At 42.8% G+C, this 21,447-nt stretch overlaps 1 protein-coding gene across 1 annotated transcript in view; it reads left to right on the top strand.

Moving 5' to 3' along the window:
- Positions 1-21,447, top strand: part of USP25 (ubiquitin specific peptidase 25) — a 2,531,105-nt gene that overhangs the window by 2,339,380 nt on the left and 170,278 nt on the right. Inside the window, exon 25 of the mRNA XM_044071806.1 lies at positions 14,579-14,702. Coding sequence (XP_043927741.1) covers positions 14,579-14,702 — 124 coding nt within the window. The remainder of the gene's footprint in view (positions 1-14,578; positions 14,703-21,447) is intronic.

Here is a 21,447-nt window from a genome sequence, read left to right on the forward strand (position 1 = left end):
TCCTACGATCCAATCCCGAACTTCGGATCCAGAATGTCTAGAACTGGTCGTAGTGGAACCATTGGAAGGAGAGACCTATCCCCAGGATCTTCTGCAGACTACTGCTCCGACATACTCTGTTGCATCTGAACTCAAGGATTCTAGGAGCCAACGCTCTCTGGTTGGATCTGGGGAGGGGAGTGGGATCAGAGAGTTGAATCCGAACTTGCCTCTCAGGCCTTCGATGCGGGTGAGCTCGGCTTCTACATCTGCTTCAGAGCCAACCCCCTTGGTTCCAGGGATGCCCTCTGGTTCTTTGGAACCTGATTTTCCTTGGATCAGGGGTGGGGGGCTTTCGAAAGTGATGAGGAGAGTGCTGAAGTGATGAGGAGAGTGCTGTCTCCACAGACAGGTCCACTCTCAAGTCCAGACATTCTTCCCCCAAAGGCACCGTATCTGTCTGGCACCACTGCATCCACAGAGAAGTGAAGACCCTAGGCCTTAGGATGCCCCATTTGGTGAACCCCTCTCTTTCGAAACCTCTCCAAAATACCCTTCTGAAGAGGTCCCCTCATAAGAGACTTTGCAAGAGGGAGCATTTAGACTCCCCGGAGGAGTCAATCACATTCGATACAGAGCTTGATGAGTCAGAAGGGTCCCCATGGTTGCCCTTTGAGGATGTCTCCTTCGCAGACATCCTGGAAATACTTGAGCATAGAGGTGGCTGGGAAGCCCATCAACCCTTTTGAGCAGTCTGTATACCTGAAGGCCATTGGGTCTCACCCTTCCACCACTTGGGTGTGTCTGCCTTTCGACGAACTGATGGACCTAGTTTGTCAAAAGGCGTGGGAGTCTCCAGACTCAGTGTAACCTGTTCCCCAGAGGCCAAACAAATTCATAACATCCCCTACAGATAAGAATTTTCTTACAAAGGGTGTCGCAGTAGATGCTATGGTGGTGGCGGCCACCAAAAAGGAACTTTTAGAGATGTCCTCTTCTGTCCATCCATTTCTCGGGGAGTCTCTTACGATGGACAGATATGGAAAGCGCACCTTTTCTTCAGTGACCTTTGCACTCAGATCCCTGAATTATCCTCACCCGTTTTACCAGACTCCAGAGAGACCTCCTGAAAGAGCTAGGAGATGCGCTCTCCAAGATTCAGTAGTTAATGGGTATTAGAGAAGGTTTCCTCTCAGCTCTTCACCTTAAATTCAGTGGTCAACTCCTCCATGAGACTCATTTCTTATTCTGTGGGTGGAGCAAATAGGGCAGCAGGGTCAGGAGCAAATAGGGCAGCAGGTTCAGGAATTTCCATAAGGAGACATTCTTGGATGCACTTGTGTGACTTTGCGAAACCCTTTAAATATTTTGTGAATGTCCCTTTCAATGGCTTGTCTTTGTTCGGGCCAGAAGTCAGACACACTAACCAGGTGTGAACCAGAAGGAAAGAGACTCTGACGTTGGAGTCAGTTTTTTCCTACCTACCAGACCTTACCCAAAGGGACAGAAAGGAGGAAAAATGTGGTTTCGAAAATCCCAGACCGTGTTCCAGGACACACATGGGGATTCTTCCCCCAGGGGCAGAGGGGGAAGTGCTAATGGAAGACGCCGACCATGCGGCTGAGTGGGTCCGCAAAACCAGGGCGACAGGGAAGTTTTCCTTGGTAAGCTCTTTCAGCGCTCCTGAAAGGATGCCTGCCTGTCCACGTTTGGAGGTAGTCAGGGGTCGCTTATCTTTCTACCCAGAAGCCTGGCTAAAAATAACAAAAGACAAGTGGGTACAAAGCATCATATCCAGAGATTACTCCATACCCTTTTCTTTCCCATCCCAAACATAAAAAACATCCTGGACATTCCACCCAGTCAAAGGGAACAGGCAACTCTAGAAATACAAAAGTTGCTGAAAAAAAGAGTCCTCCAGACAGTCCCCGCAGACCAAATGGGATCTGGAACTTCATGAAGTTTCTTTTTATTTCCAAAACAAAAACAGGGGACTGGAGACCCATCCTGGATATCAGCAAATTAAACAAGTCAGTGAAAAAGTCAAAGTTCCGGATGGTAACACTGAAGTCGATACTCCCTTTTCTGGGACTACACGATTAGATGTGCACTGTTGATCTCCAGGATGCATACTGCCACATAAAAATGGACAGGCGATCCAGGAGTCATTTGCGCTTTCGGCTGAAGCCAGTCACTACCAATTTTGAGCTCTGCCCTTTGGTCTCACTACAGCCCCCATTGTGTTCACCAAGTGTATGTCAGTAGTCACGGCTCACTTGAGATGCCTAGGATTCAGAGTGTTTCCATACCTAGACGAGTGGATCCTAACCGCCACCACCGAGTATCTACTAATAAAAGTGAGAGACATCACTTTGAACCTCTGTTGTCGCCTAGGAATCGCAGTAAATTATGAAAAATCTGCCTTGTTGCTAACTCAGCATATCATTTTTATAGGAGCAGATTTAGATACAAGAATGATGGCAAATCTTCCCCCTGAAAGAGTTCAAGTCCTAAGGCATCAAGTCAAAAACCTACTTTCCACAAAAAAAAAAATACAAGCAAGAACAGTCCTGAAAACCTTGAGGACCATGGCAGCAGCAATAAACTTGATCCCATTAGCACGTCTGCATATGAGAATTCTGCAGTGGCTACTATTCACTCAGTGGTCCATGCAGGAACTACCTCTGTCCCACCAAGTTATGATAACAGAATCTTGAGAGGAAGACCTTCATTGGTGGCGTCACTCCACTCGTGACATTAGGTCGACCTTTTGTTCTCCCACAGCCTTTAGCCACAGTGACCACGGACACTTCCCAGATGGGGGTGGGGCATTATCTGCGAAAGACAGTCCAAGATACCTGGCAGGATCACGAGGCCCATTTGCACTTCAGTGTCCTAGAGATGAGGGCGGTGCTTCTAGCCTTGCAAGCATTCCAAGACTGTCTTTCAATAGGAACTATTGCAATACAGATGGACAACATGTCAGTTGTGTGGTACATAAACAAGGAGGAACCAGGTCTTACCCCCCTCTGTCAAGAGGCCCTGAGAGTATGGCAGTGGGCTACCTCCTCCCAACACTTTGATAACAACACACATCCTGGGAAAATTCAGCACGATAGCAGACAAACTAAGCAGAGCGATTCTGATGCCTCATGAGTGGTCCATAAAACAAGAAGTAGCCGAGATGATTTTCCGCAAATGGGGCTAGCCTTGCTGAGACCTTTTTGCCACGTACATGAATGTCAAATGCAGCAGTTATCTTGCCCTAATCCCACCTCCGGGAAAGTCACCAAGGGGTGCAGTTGTTCACAATTGACCCTTGAGTCTCCTCTATGCCTTTCGTCCCTTTACATTAATAGCCAAAGTTCTTCAGAAAGTCAGTTCCTTGGGAGAGACTTGATACTCATCGTCCCATACTGGCCTCATCAAATCTGATTCCCTTTCCTTTGGTCTCATCTCCAGGAGGAGCCATGGATTCTGGACCTAGATCGGGACCTTCTGACTCGTGCATCAGGGATGCTCCACCCCTCCCTTCAAGCCCTCAAATTGACAACTTGGCTGCTCCGATTCCAAACATGGCCAGGCTATGGAAAAGGTTTGCTTCTTGGGTATTGAATAATCCTTGTACTAGTCTATGAATCACATTGACCCCTTCTCTACCCCAATAGCTTCCATTCTTGAATTCTTGGCAAAGCTATTTAATGAAGACGCAGCTGCAGCTACTATTCGAGTTCATTTTGCAGCAACATCTATTTTCCATTTAGGTGAATCAGGGCTGAATGTAATGTCCCACAGGCTTTGCAAGGCATTTCTTAAAGGCACTATTTTAAGACCACCCATTAAAGCCCCTCCAGCACCATCAGACCTGAATTTTGTTTTCTTCTTTTTGATTCTTCCCACTTTTGAACCTGCATCATTCTGTGATAAGTTTTTAACTTAGAAAACAATCCTTTTGGTACCCATCACTTCAGCTAAAAGAGTTTCAGAGCTACAAACATTATCTTTAAAGCTCCCCTACATGGTTTTCAACAAAGACAGAGTATCCCTACGAATAAAACCCATCCTTCCTACCGAATGTATGTTCAGAATTTAACTTGAACCAATCCATAGACCTTCCATTTTTTTCCCCCAGCTATGGCAGCAAGGCAGAATATATGCTACACCAACTAGATGTACATAGACAATTACATTTCTACTTACATAGGACAAAGGACTTCAGAAAGTCTGACCAATTATTTGTATCATTTTCAGACTCTTAAAAAAAAAAAAAAAAAAAAAAAAGGTGCTCCTGTATCTAGTCACACTTTTGAAATGGCTGTCAGGCTATATTACTTATACTTACAAATCTCAGAATGAAGACCTCTCCTATAAAGTAAAAGGTCATTCTACAAGAGCCATAGCAACAACTTCTGCCTTTCAGGCTAGACTACCAATTGACACCATTTGTGCTGCAGCAACATGGGCAAGTCCTCATACCTTTATCACTCATTGCAAAGTGGATTTGGCCTCCAGAAACGGGGCCTCTTTTGGGTCCGCTGTTCTGACGAATATTCTCCCTTGAGCCACCCAAGAAAGATGGTGCTAGGGACACTGTCCCAACCAGTTAAAAATGAAGGCGAGATGGACAACACACATGGAACATTATGGTGAGTACATAACTTGTTTTTTCTGCCTGTATTCTGTTTTGTCCAGTGACGTGAATCCAGGGAGATGCACCTATGACAACTTCTGTGGTAGCACGTAGAATCAAGAACACACTTCTTCTGGCTTCGTCGTGCGTAGTAGGGTTCAGTGTCCTAGACTGAGAAGGATCCAGTGAATCCTGCTGCTGCTTCATTGTCCCATAGTTCAGCCCTAGCGGAGTGATGAGTGGACGGAAATGGGTGCTTTTTAACGCATCATTGTCTGGGGTCAACGTAGACTGTCCCTTCAGTTCACATTGGCTGGGCATGTATTTCCATATAGAATTGTCTAAGTTGGTCTATCATCTTCTTCCATAATGTTTACAGAGGTAGGTTTAAACAAATGTGTGTTTCCACTTTGTGGGTGATTGACTTCTTATGACTACAGAGCGACTCCCTGTTATGGTCCCTGTAGTAGACACTTCTGTGGTTGTAGTCTCTGTTGTCTGCCATAAACTGAGAGAACTCGTTTCTGATCCCATGTTAGAACTGCTGTCATCACTGTGAAGCTAGGCAGCCTTTGTTAAAAATCATTCCTTACCATTGAGCTTAGGGGGGCCTTTCTGATGACTAAGATGCAATAGAAGCTCCAAACTCAGATCCTCCTACATATTTTGAGTCTCTTATTTTAAATTTATGCATGTCATAGTTGGTCACCATTACTGGAAATCTGTATAATTGCAGACATGCTTGTAGCAGGGGTAATGAACTGTTGGATGATGTGAATAAAACCACCACTTTTGTATACATCATGTTTGGGAGATCATGTTCTGATGGACTTGATGGAACCCGAATTAACTATGAAGAGAAGGTAAAAGCAGACAGCATTTTACATGCACTAAGTACCTAACATTTAACACTGGGAGGAGAGCTTAGTTTCTGTTTTATTTTTTGCAGCAATAGAAAACTACAGGAAGCAGTGTTTAATAGTAATAGTGTATATGAAAGGGAAGTACAAATGGTCTGGATGGTGTCAGTGAATGTGGTTACTGTCCGTATGGTCCCTGGACTGGATGGTCAGAGTGAATGTGGATACCATCAGTAAGGTCCCTGGACTTAGGCAGTCAGTGAATGTGGATACTAGCAGTAAGGTCCCCAGACTGGATGGTCACAGTGAATGTGGATACTGGCAGTAAGGTCCCCGGAATGGACAGTCAGAGTTGATGTGGATGCTGGCAATAAGGTCCCTGGACTGGATGGTCAGAGTGAATGTGGATACTGGCATTAAGGTCCCCGGACTGTATGATCAGAGTGAATGTGGATACTGGCAGTAAGGTCCCTGGACTGGACAGTCAGTGAATGTGGATACTAGCAGTAAGGTCCCCGGACTGGATGGTCAGAATGATCAGAATGAATGTGAATACTGGCAGGTTCCCATACTGGATGGTCTGAGTGAATGTGGATACTGGCAGTAAGGTCCGCGGATTGGATGGTTGAGTGAATGTGGATACTGGCAGAAAGGCCTGCGGATTGGATGGTCAGAGTGAATGTGGATACTTGGCAGTAAGGTCCGCGGACTGGATGGTCAGAGTGAATGTGGATACTGATAGTAAGGTGATGCATTGGTATCGCTTGGAATACTCAGTGTACTCAAATGAGTGCAGTTTTTCTTGAGAGTATCTTAACTGTGTATCATGGCTCATAGAGCACAAAAGACTTTTTATTTATGTTTTTATTTTATTAATGTAGCATTTGTTTACTGGGAAACTCAAAAAGCAAATTTCAGGTGTCTATCCACTGACCACAAGAAACAAGTTATTTTTTTAGCGCTTTCATTCACTCATTTAATACGTGAATTTCATCAGAAAAAAACAACATTCTTGCCCATACTCCCTTTTAAACTAAAATTACAGGAAATGACATCAAATTAAAAAATAATAATAAACAATTAAGTAATTGATTTCAACTTGTAAAAATATCAACGTCACAAAAATACAAAAGTACAGTCACTTCACATATAAATTAAATACATAAAATATAATGGACATTTATCTACATATATACTAATGCTACCTATTTAATAAAAAAACACTTCAAATTTATGGACTCGTTTAATCCTGGTAACTTGTCAGCCTCTAAGCTTAATTGCCAAAGTGTTTCCTTGCATTCTAAAATATTGTTTAAATCCCCTCCAAACATCACTTCATCTACCTTTTCCACCACAGAAAATTCAAACTTCTTAAAATCTGAACATAATGTAGCGTGTTTAGCCAAAGAATTCATCTTGTCTTTATTTTTAATGGCCAGGTTATGCTCGTATATCCTACGTTTTAAAGCCCTTTTTGTCTTTCCTATATAATGGTTACATGACACACAGCAAGCGATGTAAACTACAAATTCAGTATTGCAGCTGAAATACTCTTTGGCCCATATAGTGTAATTCAGATGCTTTAAAGTCACAAAAGAACTGTTGCTGATTCTACATTGTTTACAGTTTTTACAAGCATAAGTTCCCTTTTTATTACTAACAGTCCTAATAACAGTAGTAGGTTTCCTGTTGTCAAATTCTAACAGCGACTTCATATTCAGCACCTTTTTGTAAGTAAATTTAGGTATGGTACCTATTCTAGCAATCAGTTCCTTATTACCCAACAAAACTTTCCAATTATTTACTATAATATCCTTTACAAACCACATCTCATTAACTATAGGTATCGGAAATGCTGTGTGATAACTATTATTGACATTGGGAGTATTCAAACAGGACTTATACAGATATCTTTTGACAAGAGAATAGGTTTCGCTACTCCTTCCCTCAATTCTATAACTTCCTGTTCTATCTTTCTTATCCAGTCTATATCATACCCTCTATGAAGGAATAATGATCTCAAAAACAACATTTCATTTAAAAATATGTTGTCATCTGTTGTAAGTCTACTCAAACGTATTATTTGACCCTCAACAACTCCCTTTTTCATATGTTGTGGGAGCAGGCTATCCTTGTGTAAATATTGGTTTGCAAACACTTCTTTCATGTATATTTTACTCATAAATGTGTTATTGTCTCTCTCTATACTCAGTTGTACATCCAAATATGAAATACACTCTCCAAATCCACTTATTTTAAACTCTAGAAAATTCGTGGTGGTGTTCATATCTTTCACCATGTTTGCAAACTCCTCATAAGTACCCGTCCACAAAAAGAATAAATCGTCAATGAATCTATAGTAAGTTTGTACTTTGCTATAACTATGATGTTTTGTAAGAAATTTCAACTCCCAATTTGCCATCACAAGGTTTGCAAAGGCTGGAGCTACCCTTGCCCCCATGGCTACACCTGAAATTTGTTGGTAAATATTTTTGTTGAATCTAAAGAAATTATTGTCTAGAACTAGTTCCATTAAACCACAAACGGTGTTTATTTTAGTACTTACAAATTCTGTGTTTTCAGTCAAGTATTCTCTGAGGTACTCTAACCCTTCTTCTTGACTAATCGATGTATATAAGGACTTAACATCTAGGGTACCAAAACTAGTAGATTCTAATGGCACATTTAAACTACGCAACTGCTCTAAAAGGTGCCAAGAATCCCTTAGATAGAATCTCGGTTTCTGTATCACTGGATTTAGGACATAATCTAGCCAAACAGATATATTTTCAGTTTTTGAATGTTTGGCTGAAATAATAGGCCTAAATGGAGGGTTTGTCTGATACACTTGTATTTTCAGAATGCCAAAAAAAGTTGCCAGTTTAGGATGTTCTACCAAAAGGTAGTCATAACTTTCATAGTCCAACTCACCTTGGCTAAACATATCAAACAATGCTACATCAATTTTTTGAAAACTGTTCTTTACATCTCGGGGTTAAACAAGTCCATAAATTTGAAGTGTTTTTTTATTAAATAGGTAGCATTAGTATATATGTAGATAAATGTCCATTATATTTTATGTATTTAATTTATATGTGAAGTGATTGTACTTTTGTATTTTTGTGACGTTGATATTTTTACAAGTTGAAATCAATTACTTAATTGTTTATTATTATTTTTTAATTGTTTGATGTAATTTCCTGTAATTTTAGTTTAAAAGGGAGTATGAGCAAGAACATTGTTTTTTCTGATGAAGTTCACATATTAAATGAGTGAATGAAAGCGCTAAAAAACTAACTTGTTTCTTGTGGTCAGTGGATAGACACCTGAAATTTGCTTTTTGGAGTTCAGTTTGGTTCGTGTTTACTGGGAAACTCCGACTGGGCGTAAGTTCTGTTTTCGTCAGAAGCCCAGGGAGAAAAGCTCCCAAAATATGTAGTACTACAGAATGTTATCACATGAAGTGCAGTAACGAATTGTAGAATCGACATACAGGATAAATAGATCAGAAAGTCATGCAGTGAGTATTAAACAATCAATAGTGGTAACCAATGGTAAAGATGTTAAGCATTTTGAATATATGTAAAAGAGGTCTACTTCAAATCAGAGAAAGCTGGCCTCGTCGAAACCCAACTCATTGATACGAGTTTGCCAAAGAATCACACAATCGAATTCTTACATCATCTAATTCTGGAACATCGAATGTACTCTCTGGATATGTCTAACCAAGCTGTCAACTAAAAATGGTACAATAAACCAACTAAAACTTTCTGATTACATACATTAATAAAGAAATCCCCTACACTGCGCACACACATCCACTACGAAATCTTCCCATAACTCTACATGTTCTTAAGGAAACAGGACTCCAAGAATTAATTAAAACAGTGCGATTACTGAATACACCCCCAAGTTAAATATACAAACTCTGAGATTGCACTACCGTGAAGAAAAGGGCATACTTACAGGTACATTAATAGTGCTGTGACTAACTACACATCACTAACCTCACTTTGATGTTCCAGGATTCTATGTCTCAGAGGAGGAAGAGAGGGGGGAGAGAAAGGAGGAGAAGGAAGGAGTGAAGAGTAGTGTTTTCCTGGGGTAAGGCACGTACAGAGCCAGGAGTAAGAGAAGGAAGGAGTAACGGGTAGTGTCAGCCTGGGGTAAGACATGTACAGAGCCAGGAGTAAGAGAAGGAAGAGAGGAGAGAGAAAGGAAGGAGTAACTGATAGTGTCAGCCTGGTATAAGACATGTACAGAGCCAGGAGTAAGAGAAGGAAGAAAGGAAGAGAGGGGAGAGAATGGAAGAGAAGGAAGGAGTTACGGGTAGTGTCAGCCTGGTGTAAGACATGTACAGAGCCATGAGTAAGAGAAGGAAGAGAGGGGAGAGAAAGGAAGAGAAGGAAGGAGTAACGGGTAGTGTCAGCCTGGTATAAGATGTGCAGAGCCAGGAGTAAGAGAAGGAAGAGAGGAGAGAGAAAGGAAGAGAAGGAAGGAGTAACGGGTAGTGTCAGCCTGGTGTAAGACATGTACAGAGCCAGGAGTAAGAGAAGGAAGAGACGGGAGAGAAAGGAAGAGAAGGAAGGAGTAACTGGTAGTGTCAGCCTGGTGTAAGGCATGTACAGAGCCAGGAGTAAGAGAAGGAAGAGAGGGGAGAGAAAGGAAGAGAAGGAAGGAGTAACGGATAGTGTCAGCCTGATGTAAGATATGTACAGAGCCAGGAGTAAGAGAAGGAAGATAGGGGACAGAAAGGAAGAGCAGGAAGGAGTAACGGGTAGTGTCGGCCTGGTGTAAGACATGTACAGAGCCAGGAGTAAGAGAAGGAAGAGAGGGGAGGGAAAGGAAGAGAAGGAAGGAGTAACGGATAGTGTCAGCCTGGTGTAAGATATGTACAGAGCCAGGAGTAAGAGAAGGAAGATAGGGGACAGAAAGGAAGAGCAGGAAGGAGTAATGGGTAGTGTCAGCCTGGTGTAAGACATGTACAGAGCCAGGAGTAAGAGAAGGAAGAGAGGGGAGAGAAAGGAAGAGCAGGAAGGAGTAACGGGTAGTGTCAGCCTGGTGTAAGACATGTACAGAGCCAGGAGTAAGAGAAGGAAGAGAGGGGAGAGAAAGGAAGAGAAGGAAGGAGTAACGGGTAGTGTCAGCCTGGTGTAAGATATGTACAGAGCCAGGAGTAAGAGAAGGAAGAGAGGGGAGAGAAAGGAAGAGAAGGAAGGAGTAACGGTAGTGTCAGCCTGGTGTAAGGCATGTACAGAGCCAGGAGTAAGAGAAGGAAGAGAGGGGAGAGAAAGGAAGAGAAGGAAGGAGTAACGGGTAGTGTCAGCCTGGTGTAAGATATGTACAGAGCCAGGAGTAAGAGAAGGAAGATAGGGGACAGAAAGGAAGAGCAGGAGGGAGTAACGGGTAGTGTCAGCCTGGTGTAAGACATGTACAGAGCCAGGAGTAAGAGAAGGAAGAGAGGGGAGAGAAAGGAAGAGAAGGAAGGAGTAACGGGTAGTGTCAGCCTGGTGTAAGACATACACAGAGCCAGGAGTAAGAGAAGGAAGAGAGGGGAGAGAAAGGAAGAGAAGGAAGGAGTAACGGGTAGTGTCAGCCTGGTGTAAGGCATACAGAGCCAGGAGTAAGAGAAGGAAGAGAGGGGAGAGAAAGGAAGAGAAGGAAGGAGTAACGGGTAGTGTCAGCCTGGTGTAAGATGTACAGAGCCAGGAGTAAGAGAAGGAAGAGAGGGGAGAGAAAGGAAGACAAGGAAGGAGTAACGGGTAGTGTCAGCCTGGTATAAGATGTGCAGAGCCAGGAGTAAGAGAAGGAAGAGAGGAGAGAGAAAGGAAGAGAAGGAAGGAGTAACGGGTAGTGTCAGCCTGGTGTAAGACATGTACAGAGCCATGAGTAAGAGAAGGAAGAGAGGGGAGAGAAAGGAAGAGAAGGAAGGAGTAACGGGTAGTGTCAGCCTGGTATAAGATGTGCAGAGCCAGGAGTAAGAGAAGGAAGAGAGGAGAGAGAAAGGAAGAGAAGGAATGAGTAATGGGTAGTGTCAGCCTGGTGTAAGATATGTACAGAGCCAGGAGTAAGAGAAGGAAGAGAGGAGAGAGAAAGGAAGAGAAGGAAGGAGTAATGGGTAGTGTCAGCCTGGTGTAAGATGTACAGAGCCAGGAGTAAGAGAAGGAAGAGAGGGGAGATAAAGGAAGAGAAGGAAGGAGTAACGGATAGTGTCAGCCTGGTGTAAGATATGTACAGAGCCAGGAGTAAGAGAAGGAAGAGAGGAGAGAGAAAGGAAGAGAAGGAAGGAGTAACGGGAAGTGTCAGCCTGGTGTAAGACATGTACAGAGTCAGGAGTAAGAGAAGGAAGAGAGGGGAGATAAAGGAAGAGAAGGAATGAGTAATGGGTAGTGTCAGCCTGGTGTAAGATATGTACAGAGCCAGGAGTAAGAGAAGGAAGAGAGGAGAGAGAAAGGAAGAGAAGGAAGGAGTAACGGGTAGTGTCAGCCTGGTGTAAGATGTACAGAGCCAGGAGTAAGAGAAGGAAGAGAGGGGAGAGAAAGGAAGAGAAGGAAGGAGTAACGGGAAGTGTCAGCCTGGTGTAAGACATGTACAGAGCCAGGAGTATGAGAAGGAAGAGAGGGGAGAGAAAGGAAGAGAAGGAAGGAGTAACGGGTAGTGTCAGCCTGGTGTAAGATATGTACAGAGCCAGGAGTAAGAGAAGGAAGATAGGGGACAGAAAGGAAGAGCAGGAAGGAGTAACGGGTAGTGTCAGCCTGGTGTAAGACATACACAGAGCCAGGAGTAAGAGAAGGAAGGAGTAACGGGTAGTGTCAGCCTGGTGTAAGGCATACAGAGCCAGGAGTAAGAGAAGGAAGAGAGGGGAGAGAAAGGAAGAGAAGGAAGGAGTAACGGGTAGTGTCAGCCTGGTGTAAGATGTACAGAGCCAGGAGTAAGAGAAGGAAGAGAGGGGAGAGAAAGGAAGAGAAGGAAGGAGTAACGGGTAGTGTCAGCCTGGTTTAGAACTCTGGAGTCATTAACACATCGTCTAATCTCACTTCAGTGAATGGCTTTTCGATCAACTAATCGTCAAAGCCACTGATCAGCAAACAGACTTTTCAGCAAAAATTTTCCTAGGGCAAACCGACGGTTGACCACCATCTGGAATGTGCCCTTTCCTCCACTATAGTGGTATGTTTAGTTAGGGTGGTTTAGGGGGCATAGCCCCCCACCTACATTTTTTTTATGGACTACTGTCTGTTTGCTCTAGGAAACCTTTCACTGAAAAGTTTGTTCACTGATTAATGGCTTCGCTGATTAGTGGCTTCAATGATTAGTTTGATGAAGAGCCATTTGCTGAAGCGGGATTTGCTGAAGTTATGTAGACCCAAACTGTGTGCACTGAAGAGGTGGATTTTAAAACTGTCTAAATTCGTATTTACTGTGCAGAGCTATAGAAAACATAAGTATTTGATAGGCATCTTACTCTAAAAATAGTCATTTTTATGGTTAGAACTGGCAACAACTGCAAATAAGGTGTCCCTTTCCAAACTGTTCAGGGGCAACAATTTAAGGGTTGAGTACAGTTTTAAATGATAGGAGCAACAGCATTATTGAGTACGGAATCTAAATTTCTGGATTAATCCCTGAGCCCCACAAGGAGTTATAAAGGTTGCCGTTTCCTTCCTTTGTTCAGAATCCCAGTTGCAACTAAAATGTTACCATATGTCTTTGTATTCCTTCTGTTTCTGGGTTTTCCCATTGAATGCTACTGAGCACTACCTCTAAATGTGCAGATGGCATAGTAGTTGCAAAGCAGGGTATTGTGCCTGCCTTCCAACTGTTCTCTACATGTACAGGCATACCACGCCTACCTCACAGTGGTTATTGCAGGCCCTGAGTAACTTGAAAAGCTCTATCTGTATGTTTGGTGCCAGGGTTCCACAAGTAACTGCACCTTCACAAAGCCCACCTTCTCTCTCCAGTGCACACTTTACCCGGTTGAAATCTCCATAAGAAAGCAGCTTTTCAGCACAAGGACATCCCAGTTGTAGACAATTGACTAGCCATGCTGTTTCAGGGGGTGGACAGCTGTACAGTACGTACTGCCTTAATACTTAGAGGCTTTATAACACATCTGTGTGGCTTCAGTTATTCACTGACAAGGTTATGCAAATTACATTTGAAGTGTTTTCTTTTGATTTCATAGATACGCCAGTTGAGATAGTTTTGAGTTCCTTACTATAATTAACTCAGGTCCGTGATTTCAGCTGCGAGTCTTTTTCATTGGACTCCTTTTCATTTCAAGTTGGGTTGTAGCCTACCTGGAAGTAGCACTTCTCCCTTATCATTTTATGTCCTAACTTAGTCACAATCTGTGTGTTGATTTTTCTTACCCCTACAGGCAAGTCCCTTTTACCTGAGGGGATTATTTGTCCTATACTGATGTCATGCAGAGGCCTGCAGCTCTGTGGAACTCTTAATTCCATGGGGCAGTGATTGAATCACCTGCTGTTTGGCCTTTTTGGTTTTTATGCCCCAACATTTTATCATGATGGCTTAGCCATTGCTGTAGCTTGGTTTTCTGTAAGAGTGACTTCCTCTTTCTCCTAGCATTTGATGATGACCCAGGAATTTTTTTACTTGCCATCAACTCTACACAAAAGTTCTCTGTAAACTCTGCATACTGTTTTGTTACTTTATGACTTTGTTGTTTTAATATGCTTTTAGCGATTAAGCACTTTTAATAAGAATTAAGAAAATGTCTGCAATCCTGCCTCCTGAAGGAATGTAGTTGAGGTTATGAAGTAAGTTAATTTTGATGCTGGTATTGTATAACTCACAGCAAAATCTTTAATCCCACTTCCTTCAGCTTGTGTACACCACTTATTTGTTTTTTTGAGGGCCACAATATCGGGTGCAACATGGTTCTTACTTGAGTATGAATTTTTGATTAAGCATTTCTATTTACTGATTTGATAAGTCGCTGTGGATGGTGTTGAGGGATAATGAAGATGGTAAAGTCTGTTTTTGCCTTCTTAGTCTTATGAGGTAAATTAATTAGAAATCTCTATTTTAGGTGTTTAGCTATCAAGACCATTTCATAGGAATTTGATTTTTTTCCCCACAGCTATGAGAAGTCATTGATCTGCCTCATATACGCCTATCAGTATAACCGAGAGCTGCTGTCCAAAGGAATGTATAGGGGACACGATGAGGACCTCATCTCACACTACAGGCGAGATTGCTTATTGGTAAGTGTAGTGAAAGTCCTAAACAAGCCGATGACCCTGGCATGGGCTTTTGAGTTACAGGAGGGTATTGTCCATGGATCTCCAAGGCTTGTTCTGTAGGGAGAGGAGGAGGGATTTGCTAAGAAGTAAGATGGTGCACTGAGAACAGGCACTGCTTTCTTATGGTCATTTATATTAGCATAAATCTCACAGTGGGCACTGATTTCTTATGATCATTTATATTACCATAACTTCCCGAGCGGGCACTGTTTTCTTATGGTAATTTATACTACCGTTTCTTGTGGTTATTTATATTACCATAACTTCCTGAGCGAGCACTGCTTTCTTGTGGTTATTTATATTACCATAACTTCCCGAGCGAGCACTGCTTTCTTGTGGTTATTTATACTACCGTAACTTCCTGAGCGAGCACTGCTTTCTTGTAGTTATTTATATTACCATAACTTCCTGAGCGAGTACTGCTTTCTTGTGGTTATTTATACTACCGTAACTCCCCGAGCGAGCACTGCTTTCATGTGGTTATTTATATTACCATAACTTCCCGAGCAAGCACTGCTTTCTTGTGGTTATTTATATTACCATAACTCCCCGAGCGAGCACTGCTTTCTTGTGGTTATTTATATTACCATAACTTCCTGAGCGAGTCCTGCTTTCTTGTGGTTATTTATATTACCATAACTTGCCGAGCGAGCACTGCTTTCTTGTGGTTATTTATACTACCGTAACTTCCCGAGCGAGCACTGCTTTCTTGTGCTATTTATATTGCCATGACTCCCTGAACTGAGCTTTCTTGCAGGTGGTGCTATAACCTGCCATCAGCAGCCAGATTCCAGACTGTGAACAACCTTCATTTTCAGAATTTGTTTTAGGAAACTGTAAGAGAGTCTCCGTATTGCTTTAAGTGAGTGGTATTTTAGATTTTCCTGTGCAGCAGTTCCTAACAGGAGCAAGTTACTCAAATTCTCCAAGTCTGTTTTTCTCAAGATTATGAATGCACTGTAATGCCTGCCCTACAGTTTGGTATTGTTCTAACAGAATCAGTTGACACCCTGTGAAGATATACTGGACATCCTCATCACTAGACCGTGTACGTGTATTAACCCTAAATGAAAACTGCAGTGCTGTCGTTGCCTAAAGTGGACCTTCTCCAGAATTCTTTTCTCAGAGACATTATTGCTATGGCCTGTTGACAGATTCTGTACTGTTTGCCACTTCCTTTTATGTAAAACTGATGTTAACGCATTGAGCATGCTGCTGTAATTTTCCTCTGTTTTATGTACATGTAAAACCTGTTGTGAAGTTGACAGAATACTTTATTTTTCATACACCAACTAGACAATTGCACTTTCTTGATGCAAGTGGAACAGATTATGTCAAGAACTTTGGGCAGTTAAACAGTGCATACAGGAAAATTGGAAAGTTATCTTTGGCAACAATGATCAAGTGAAACAAATGGGTATTAGACCTATGTTTTCTTTCAAGAAAACTATCAACATTAAAACATTATGTGAGAGGAATGAGTAGCTGGAATTAATGAAAAGATCATCATTACCCCCAGGGACTTTCCAGTGTGGACACTGTAAGCAATGCCGTCACATTTGTAATTCTTCTTTTGTCCATTTTAAATATTTGGACGTGAATCAATGGGGTAGAGAGAGATATGACTGTTCATCCAACCATGTGGTGCATGCAGCTATTTGTGAATTATATTGTTTTTACACAGGCAAAACTATTCGGCAATTAAAAAGAAGAATCTATAAACACTTGTTAGCCATCGAGAAGAAGGATTTTTGTAATGTTTTGGCTAAGCACACTGTTACATGTAAAGATTTCAAGAAATTTTCTTTTTTTGTATTAGATTCTGTTTCTTTCGAGGATTTCAGTGGTGACATTGACATTACTAGTGTGTAGAGAGACACTCTGGCAGATTAGGCTGAATGCCGATAAACTGCATGGCTTAAATGAATCAATTGATATTAAGTGCTTTTTACTAAGATAAAGGAATTGAAGACGAAATTGTTGTATTTTAGCAACAAATCAATTGCTAACTTAACTACATGTACTTTAGAGCATGAAAGACTAGTAACCAATAGTTTTCTGATTTTGTGACCATGCCCACTTTTAGACTGTTTGGATTGGTTGTCTTTATCACATGATTAATTTGAATGTCTTTTTAAGGGGTATGTGTGTTTCTCAAACTTTTCTGATGAAGTTCATGTTGAAACATTAGAGAGAACGAAATTGCTAGGAAAAAGTGTTTGCAGGTTCTTTTCTAGCCGTAGTTTCGCCTTGTTTTTTTATTAGTAAATATATTTAAACCTTTCATTGTGACTGATCTTTGCAGAGACATTTAAGTTTTGAGAGTACTTCCATATTTATTTAATGGCACTGTGTGGGCCACTCCTAATAGCCTTGCTCTTAGTCAAACTACCATTTATATTAATAATTTTACACAGTAAGACTGGCCCCCTTTGTTAAGGGCATTAAAATAGCAGGCAAAGGGGTCTGTTGGCAGTAGTAACTACCTTATAGCCTGGGCAAAAGGAGGCATAGCTAATAAACTTGTGCTAGCCTTTCACAGGTGTTTGTGTGCGTGTGTCAGCTACTTGGGTAGGGACACTGGGCACTGATTGGACAGTGTGTGTGTTGGAGGACTTGGCTGAGAACCCTGGCTAAGGACTCGACTCTGTAGCTGTGCCATTGGGGAGTCTTACTGGGGATCTGGAGAAAGAGGGAGGAACCAGCCCCAGACTGTGTTGCCTGTGTGCTCTTAAGTGAAATTGGCACTTGATGCAGAGAGCTGCATCTGGAAATATTGTGTGTATATCAGTTATCCTCCTAGTGAGCATCCCTCCACAGGTGCCAGTGGTGAGGATTGAGTTTCCTTGATTACTGGCCCAGAGGTGGGATATCTACATCACATATTGGTTGGCACTGGTGGGTTGCCATACCCTCTATGATGGCTCAACTTTATTTGGACCTAAGGATAAAGGCATACTCACCAGGAGGCAAAAGAATGGCAAGAATACCCTCTGCAGTGGGAGTCCACTTCTTAACCCTGCAAAGATCTTTCTGTAGGAATCAGAGATCAGGGAAGAAGATGCGGTTAAGCAAGTCACAGAGTTCTTACCACGACTCCCCAGATGACAAACCTCCCTGTGACTGGGGGATAACTCTAACAGGCAATGCCCTTGAGGCAAAGGCAGACCACATATTCAGGGCTTTTGTAGTTCTTTTACTGAAAAAGCCTGTCAGCACTCCTGAATGGTTGCTTGACTGGCACACACTGGAGGAAATACGGCGGGCCCTATTTTTGCATCCTCAAGCCTGGCACAGAGTAATTTCAGATTCTTGGATGCTAAAGATAATTTCCAGAGGCCATTCAGTTCCCTTTTCCCTTCCACCTCAGAAAAAGAAGTACCCATTGTTTCACCCAGACAGTGAAACTTAGCCATAGAAATTTCAAAGCTGCTATAAAAGTTCATCTAACCGTTCCTCCAGGACCAGTTAGAATCGGGAGTCTATTCAAGGTTCTTGAGGAAAACAGGGGACCACCGACCCATTGTGGATCTCAGTCACCTAAACCAATTTATGAAACAGACAAAATTCTGTATGGTCACAATTCAGTCCATTTTACCTCTGCTGAGGAAGGACAATTGGATGTGTTCCATAGATCTCCAGAACATCTACTATCATATCAAGATAGCAAAGCAATCCAGGAGGTTTCTCCTCTTCCAGCTTGGAGCCAGTCATTACTAATTCAAAGCCCTGACTTTTGGTGTCACCACAGTCCCCAGGGTATTCGCCAAACTCACATCAGTGGTAGCAGCGCACCTGCTTCTGCTGGTGATCCAAGTCTTCCCATACCTCGACAATTAGCCTCAAAGTGCTACCTTTGAGCATCTACTATTGTGTCACCAGAACCAGGTGGTCCAGTTGATGTCCTTCCAGTTCACTGTTGCAGTATTCTGCAGACAAGAAGAAATGGCTGAAAGGCGAGCCTTAACACAAGAATATGCTAACCGAGCATGGAGCAATTCACACAAATAAGAGAACGTGAATCTTCACAGAAAATGGATTCTGGTTAAGAACAAGGCACCAAACAGAAAATCTTTTTCATTTGGACATGTAGGATTTCCTGGTAGTGGGTTTCCTGGCCTCCTGCAGAACCCTAAGCACGTCCTCAGAAAAAAAGTTGCCTAAAATGGATCAAAAGCCTGTCACCCACAGTATCACTTGGAGTGGATGAGAAGACCTCTTATCTTGTGTGACTAGGTCCAGCCTGTGATGTAACTTGTAGTGATTGCTCTTGACTAGATGCAGAAGAGGAGGGAACCAGTGTTATCTGGGCCAAAAGGAGTCAGTAAGATTTTGGATGAGCCCTGTTTTTTCTTGAACAGGACCCTCAGAATTAGAGGAGGGGGGGAGGGAAGGCGTAAAAAAAATCTCCTTCCCAGAAAAAGATAGGCGTCCACCTTCCAAGTTAGAGGACTTTGGACTGTTGTGTAAAAAAGAAGTCCGTTCAGAGGGGAGGCAAAAAGATCTGCCTGAGTTGTACCCTACTGATGGACAATGTTCAGAAATGGGTCTGTTCATCGAAGTTTACTTACCTCAAATGACTTTTCCTCGAACCAACATCATCGAACGCCCCTTTATCAAACATCAGCGAACATTTTTCTAACAATAAGAAATCACTTTTCTAGCATGCCTACGTATAGAAATGCCACAGTACACCAAACCCACAAAAAGTGGGGCCTATGTCCCCCACAACATAGATATATTTCAACTCCAAGATCCCATTGCAGTGGGGAAAAGGGCAATTTTCTGTATGTTGGTCAACATCCTTCCCTGGGAAAATATTTGCTGATGTGAACATTCGATGAAGGAACGTTCAATGATGGTTTGAATAGCCGTTCAAGGTGAGTAAACTGATGGTGATATACACCCCTAGAAACGCATCTCTGTGAAGCATCCGTCTGTGAGCCTGTGTTTTGGACCTGTTCAAAGGGTCTGCCACTGCATTTTGCTCTGAAGGAATGTATACAGACTGAAGACTCACTTAACTGTACAGCTAGATCCCAAACTTGAAGAGCGAGTCTACAGAGTAGGTAGGATGGTGTCCCTCCTTGTTAATGTGCCACATCACCATGGTGTCTGTAAAGAGTGCCACATCACCGTGGTGTCTGTAAAGATTGAGAGGCCCTGGAAGAAAAGGGAATGAAAGGTCTGAAGGGTGAAAATGAGACCTCTCATCTGCTTGATATTGATGTGGTCTGACTGATGAGGGGGCCAGAGAACTTGGACATTGAGGGGACTGAAAGAGGCTCCCCATCCCATGTCTGAGGCATCTGACAAAAAGTTCCTGAGAGTGGACTGGGGGCTGAAAAGGAAGCCCTGGGTTGAGAGCTAGCTGATGAATCCACCACTGAAGCTAGAATTTAAGGCATGGAAGAAGAGGGACTAGAAAATCTAGAGGATGTCAGTGTTGGAGCCACACTGACTTTAGGAACCAGATGGTGTCGGAACCATACTGACTTTAGGAGCCAGACGGTGTCGGAGCCACACTGACTTTAGGAGCCAGACGGTGTCGGAGCCACGCTGACTTTAGGAGCCAGACTGTGTCGGAGCCACGCTGACTTTAGGAGCCAGATGGTGTCGGAGCCACGCTGACTTTAGGAGCCAGACAGTGTCGGAGCCACGCTGACTTTAGGAGCCACTATAGTTTTCTCATGAGAAGCCTGGCTAGAGGTAACAGAGAGGAATGGTGGAAGCCATGAATCCTAGTGCCCTTAGAAACACCCTGGCTATAACTGAAACCCAAGGAAGAAGGGAGTGAAAAAAAAGGTGAGTAGAGAAGCGAGAGCATTGGGTGGAGGCAGGGAAGCCAGCATGGGGTGGATGGTCTGGAGCCTGCAACCAAAAAATATATCTTGAGAAAGAACCAGGACTGATTTCTAGAAGTTTATTGTAAATCCCAGCCTTTGCAAGAGACAAAAGGTATATTGGAGGTGCTGAAGCAATGTTTTGGGGGAGGAAGTCTGAATAGCTATGTCATCCAGATAAGAAGAGATATGAACCTTTCTCATTCTGCAAAAAGCAGTCACAGGAGTGAGGCATTTGGTGAAAACCCTTTGGCAGTAGAAAAGCCAAAGGGTAAAGCAGAAAACTGAAAATGCAAGGAAGAAACAGAGAAATGCAAAGTCTTCCTGAAAAGGGATGAATTGGGATGTCAAAATAAGCATCTTTGAGACCCATGGACACGTGGAAAGATGAAACAGGGCCTGAATGTATAACATCTGAATGAAAGGGATCTTTAGAAAGGTGTTGAGTTGAGAGAGGTCTAAAATGGGTCTCCAGGTGCCTTCCTTCCAGGGAACCAGAAACATTCTGAAATAAAACCCCTTGTCCCTGAGAAGGGGATACTGCTAGAATGGTGCCTTGTGTCAGAAGGCCCTGAAGGAGTTCTGGGAAGAAAATAAGCTGTTTCTGTGAAGGTTGTGGGACGCCCAGAAAACGAGAAAAGGATTTCCACACCATGAAGTATCCCTAACAGATGGACAGAGCCCAGATGGACAGAACCCAGGAGTATCCCTAACAGATGGACAGAACCCAGGAGTATCCCTAACAGATGGACAGAACCCAGCAGTATCCCTAACAGATGGACAGAACCCAGGAGTCTAGAGTGATCCTTAACCAATTGGGAACAGACAGGGAAGGACAAAAGAGATAAGGGAACCTGGTTCAG

Source organism: Protopterus annectens, chromosome 5.part0 (assembly GCF_019279795.1).
Source record: "Protopterus annectens isolate FY-2018-M chromosome 5.part0, PAN1.0, whole genome shotgun sequence".
NCBI classification, from domain to species: Eukaryota; Metazoa; Chordata; order Ceratodontiformes; family Protopteridae; genus Protopterus; species Protopterus annectens.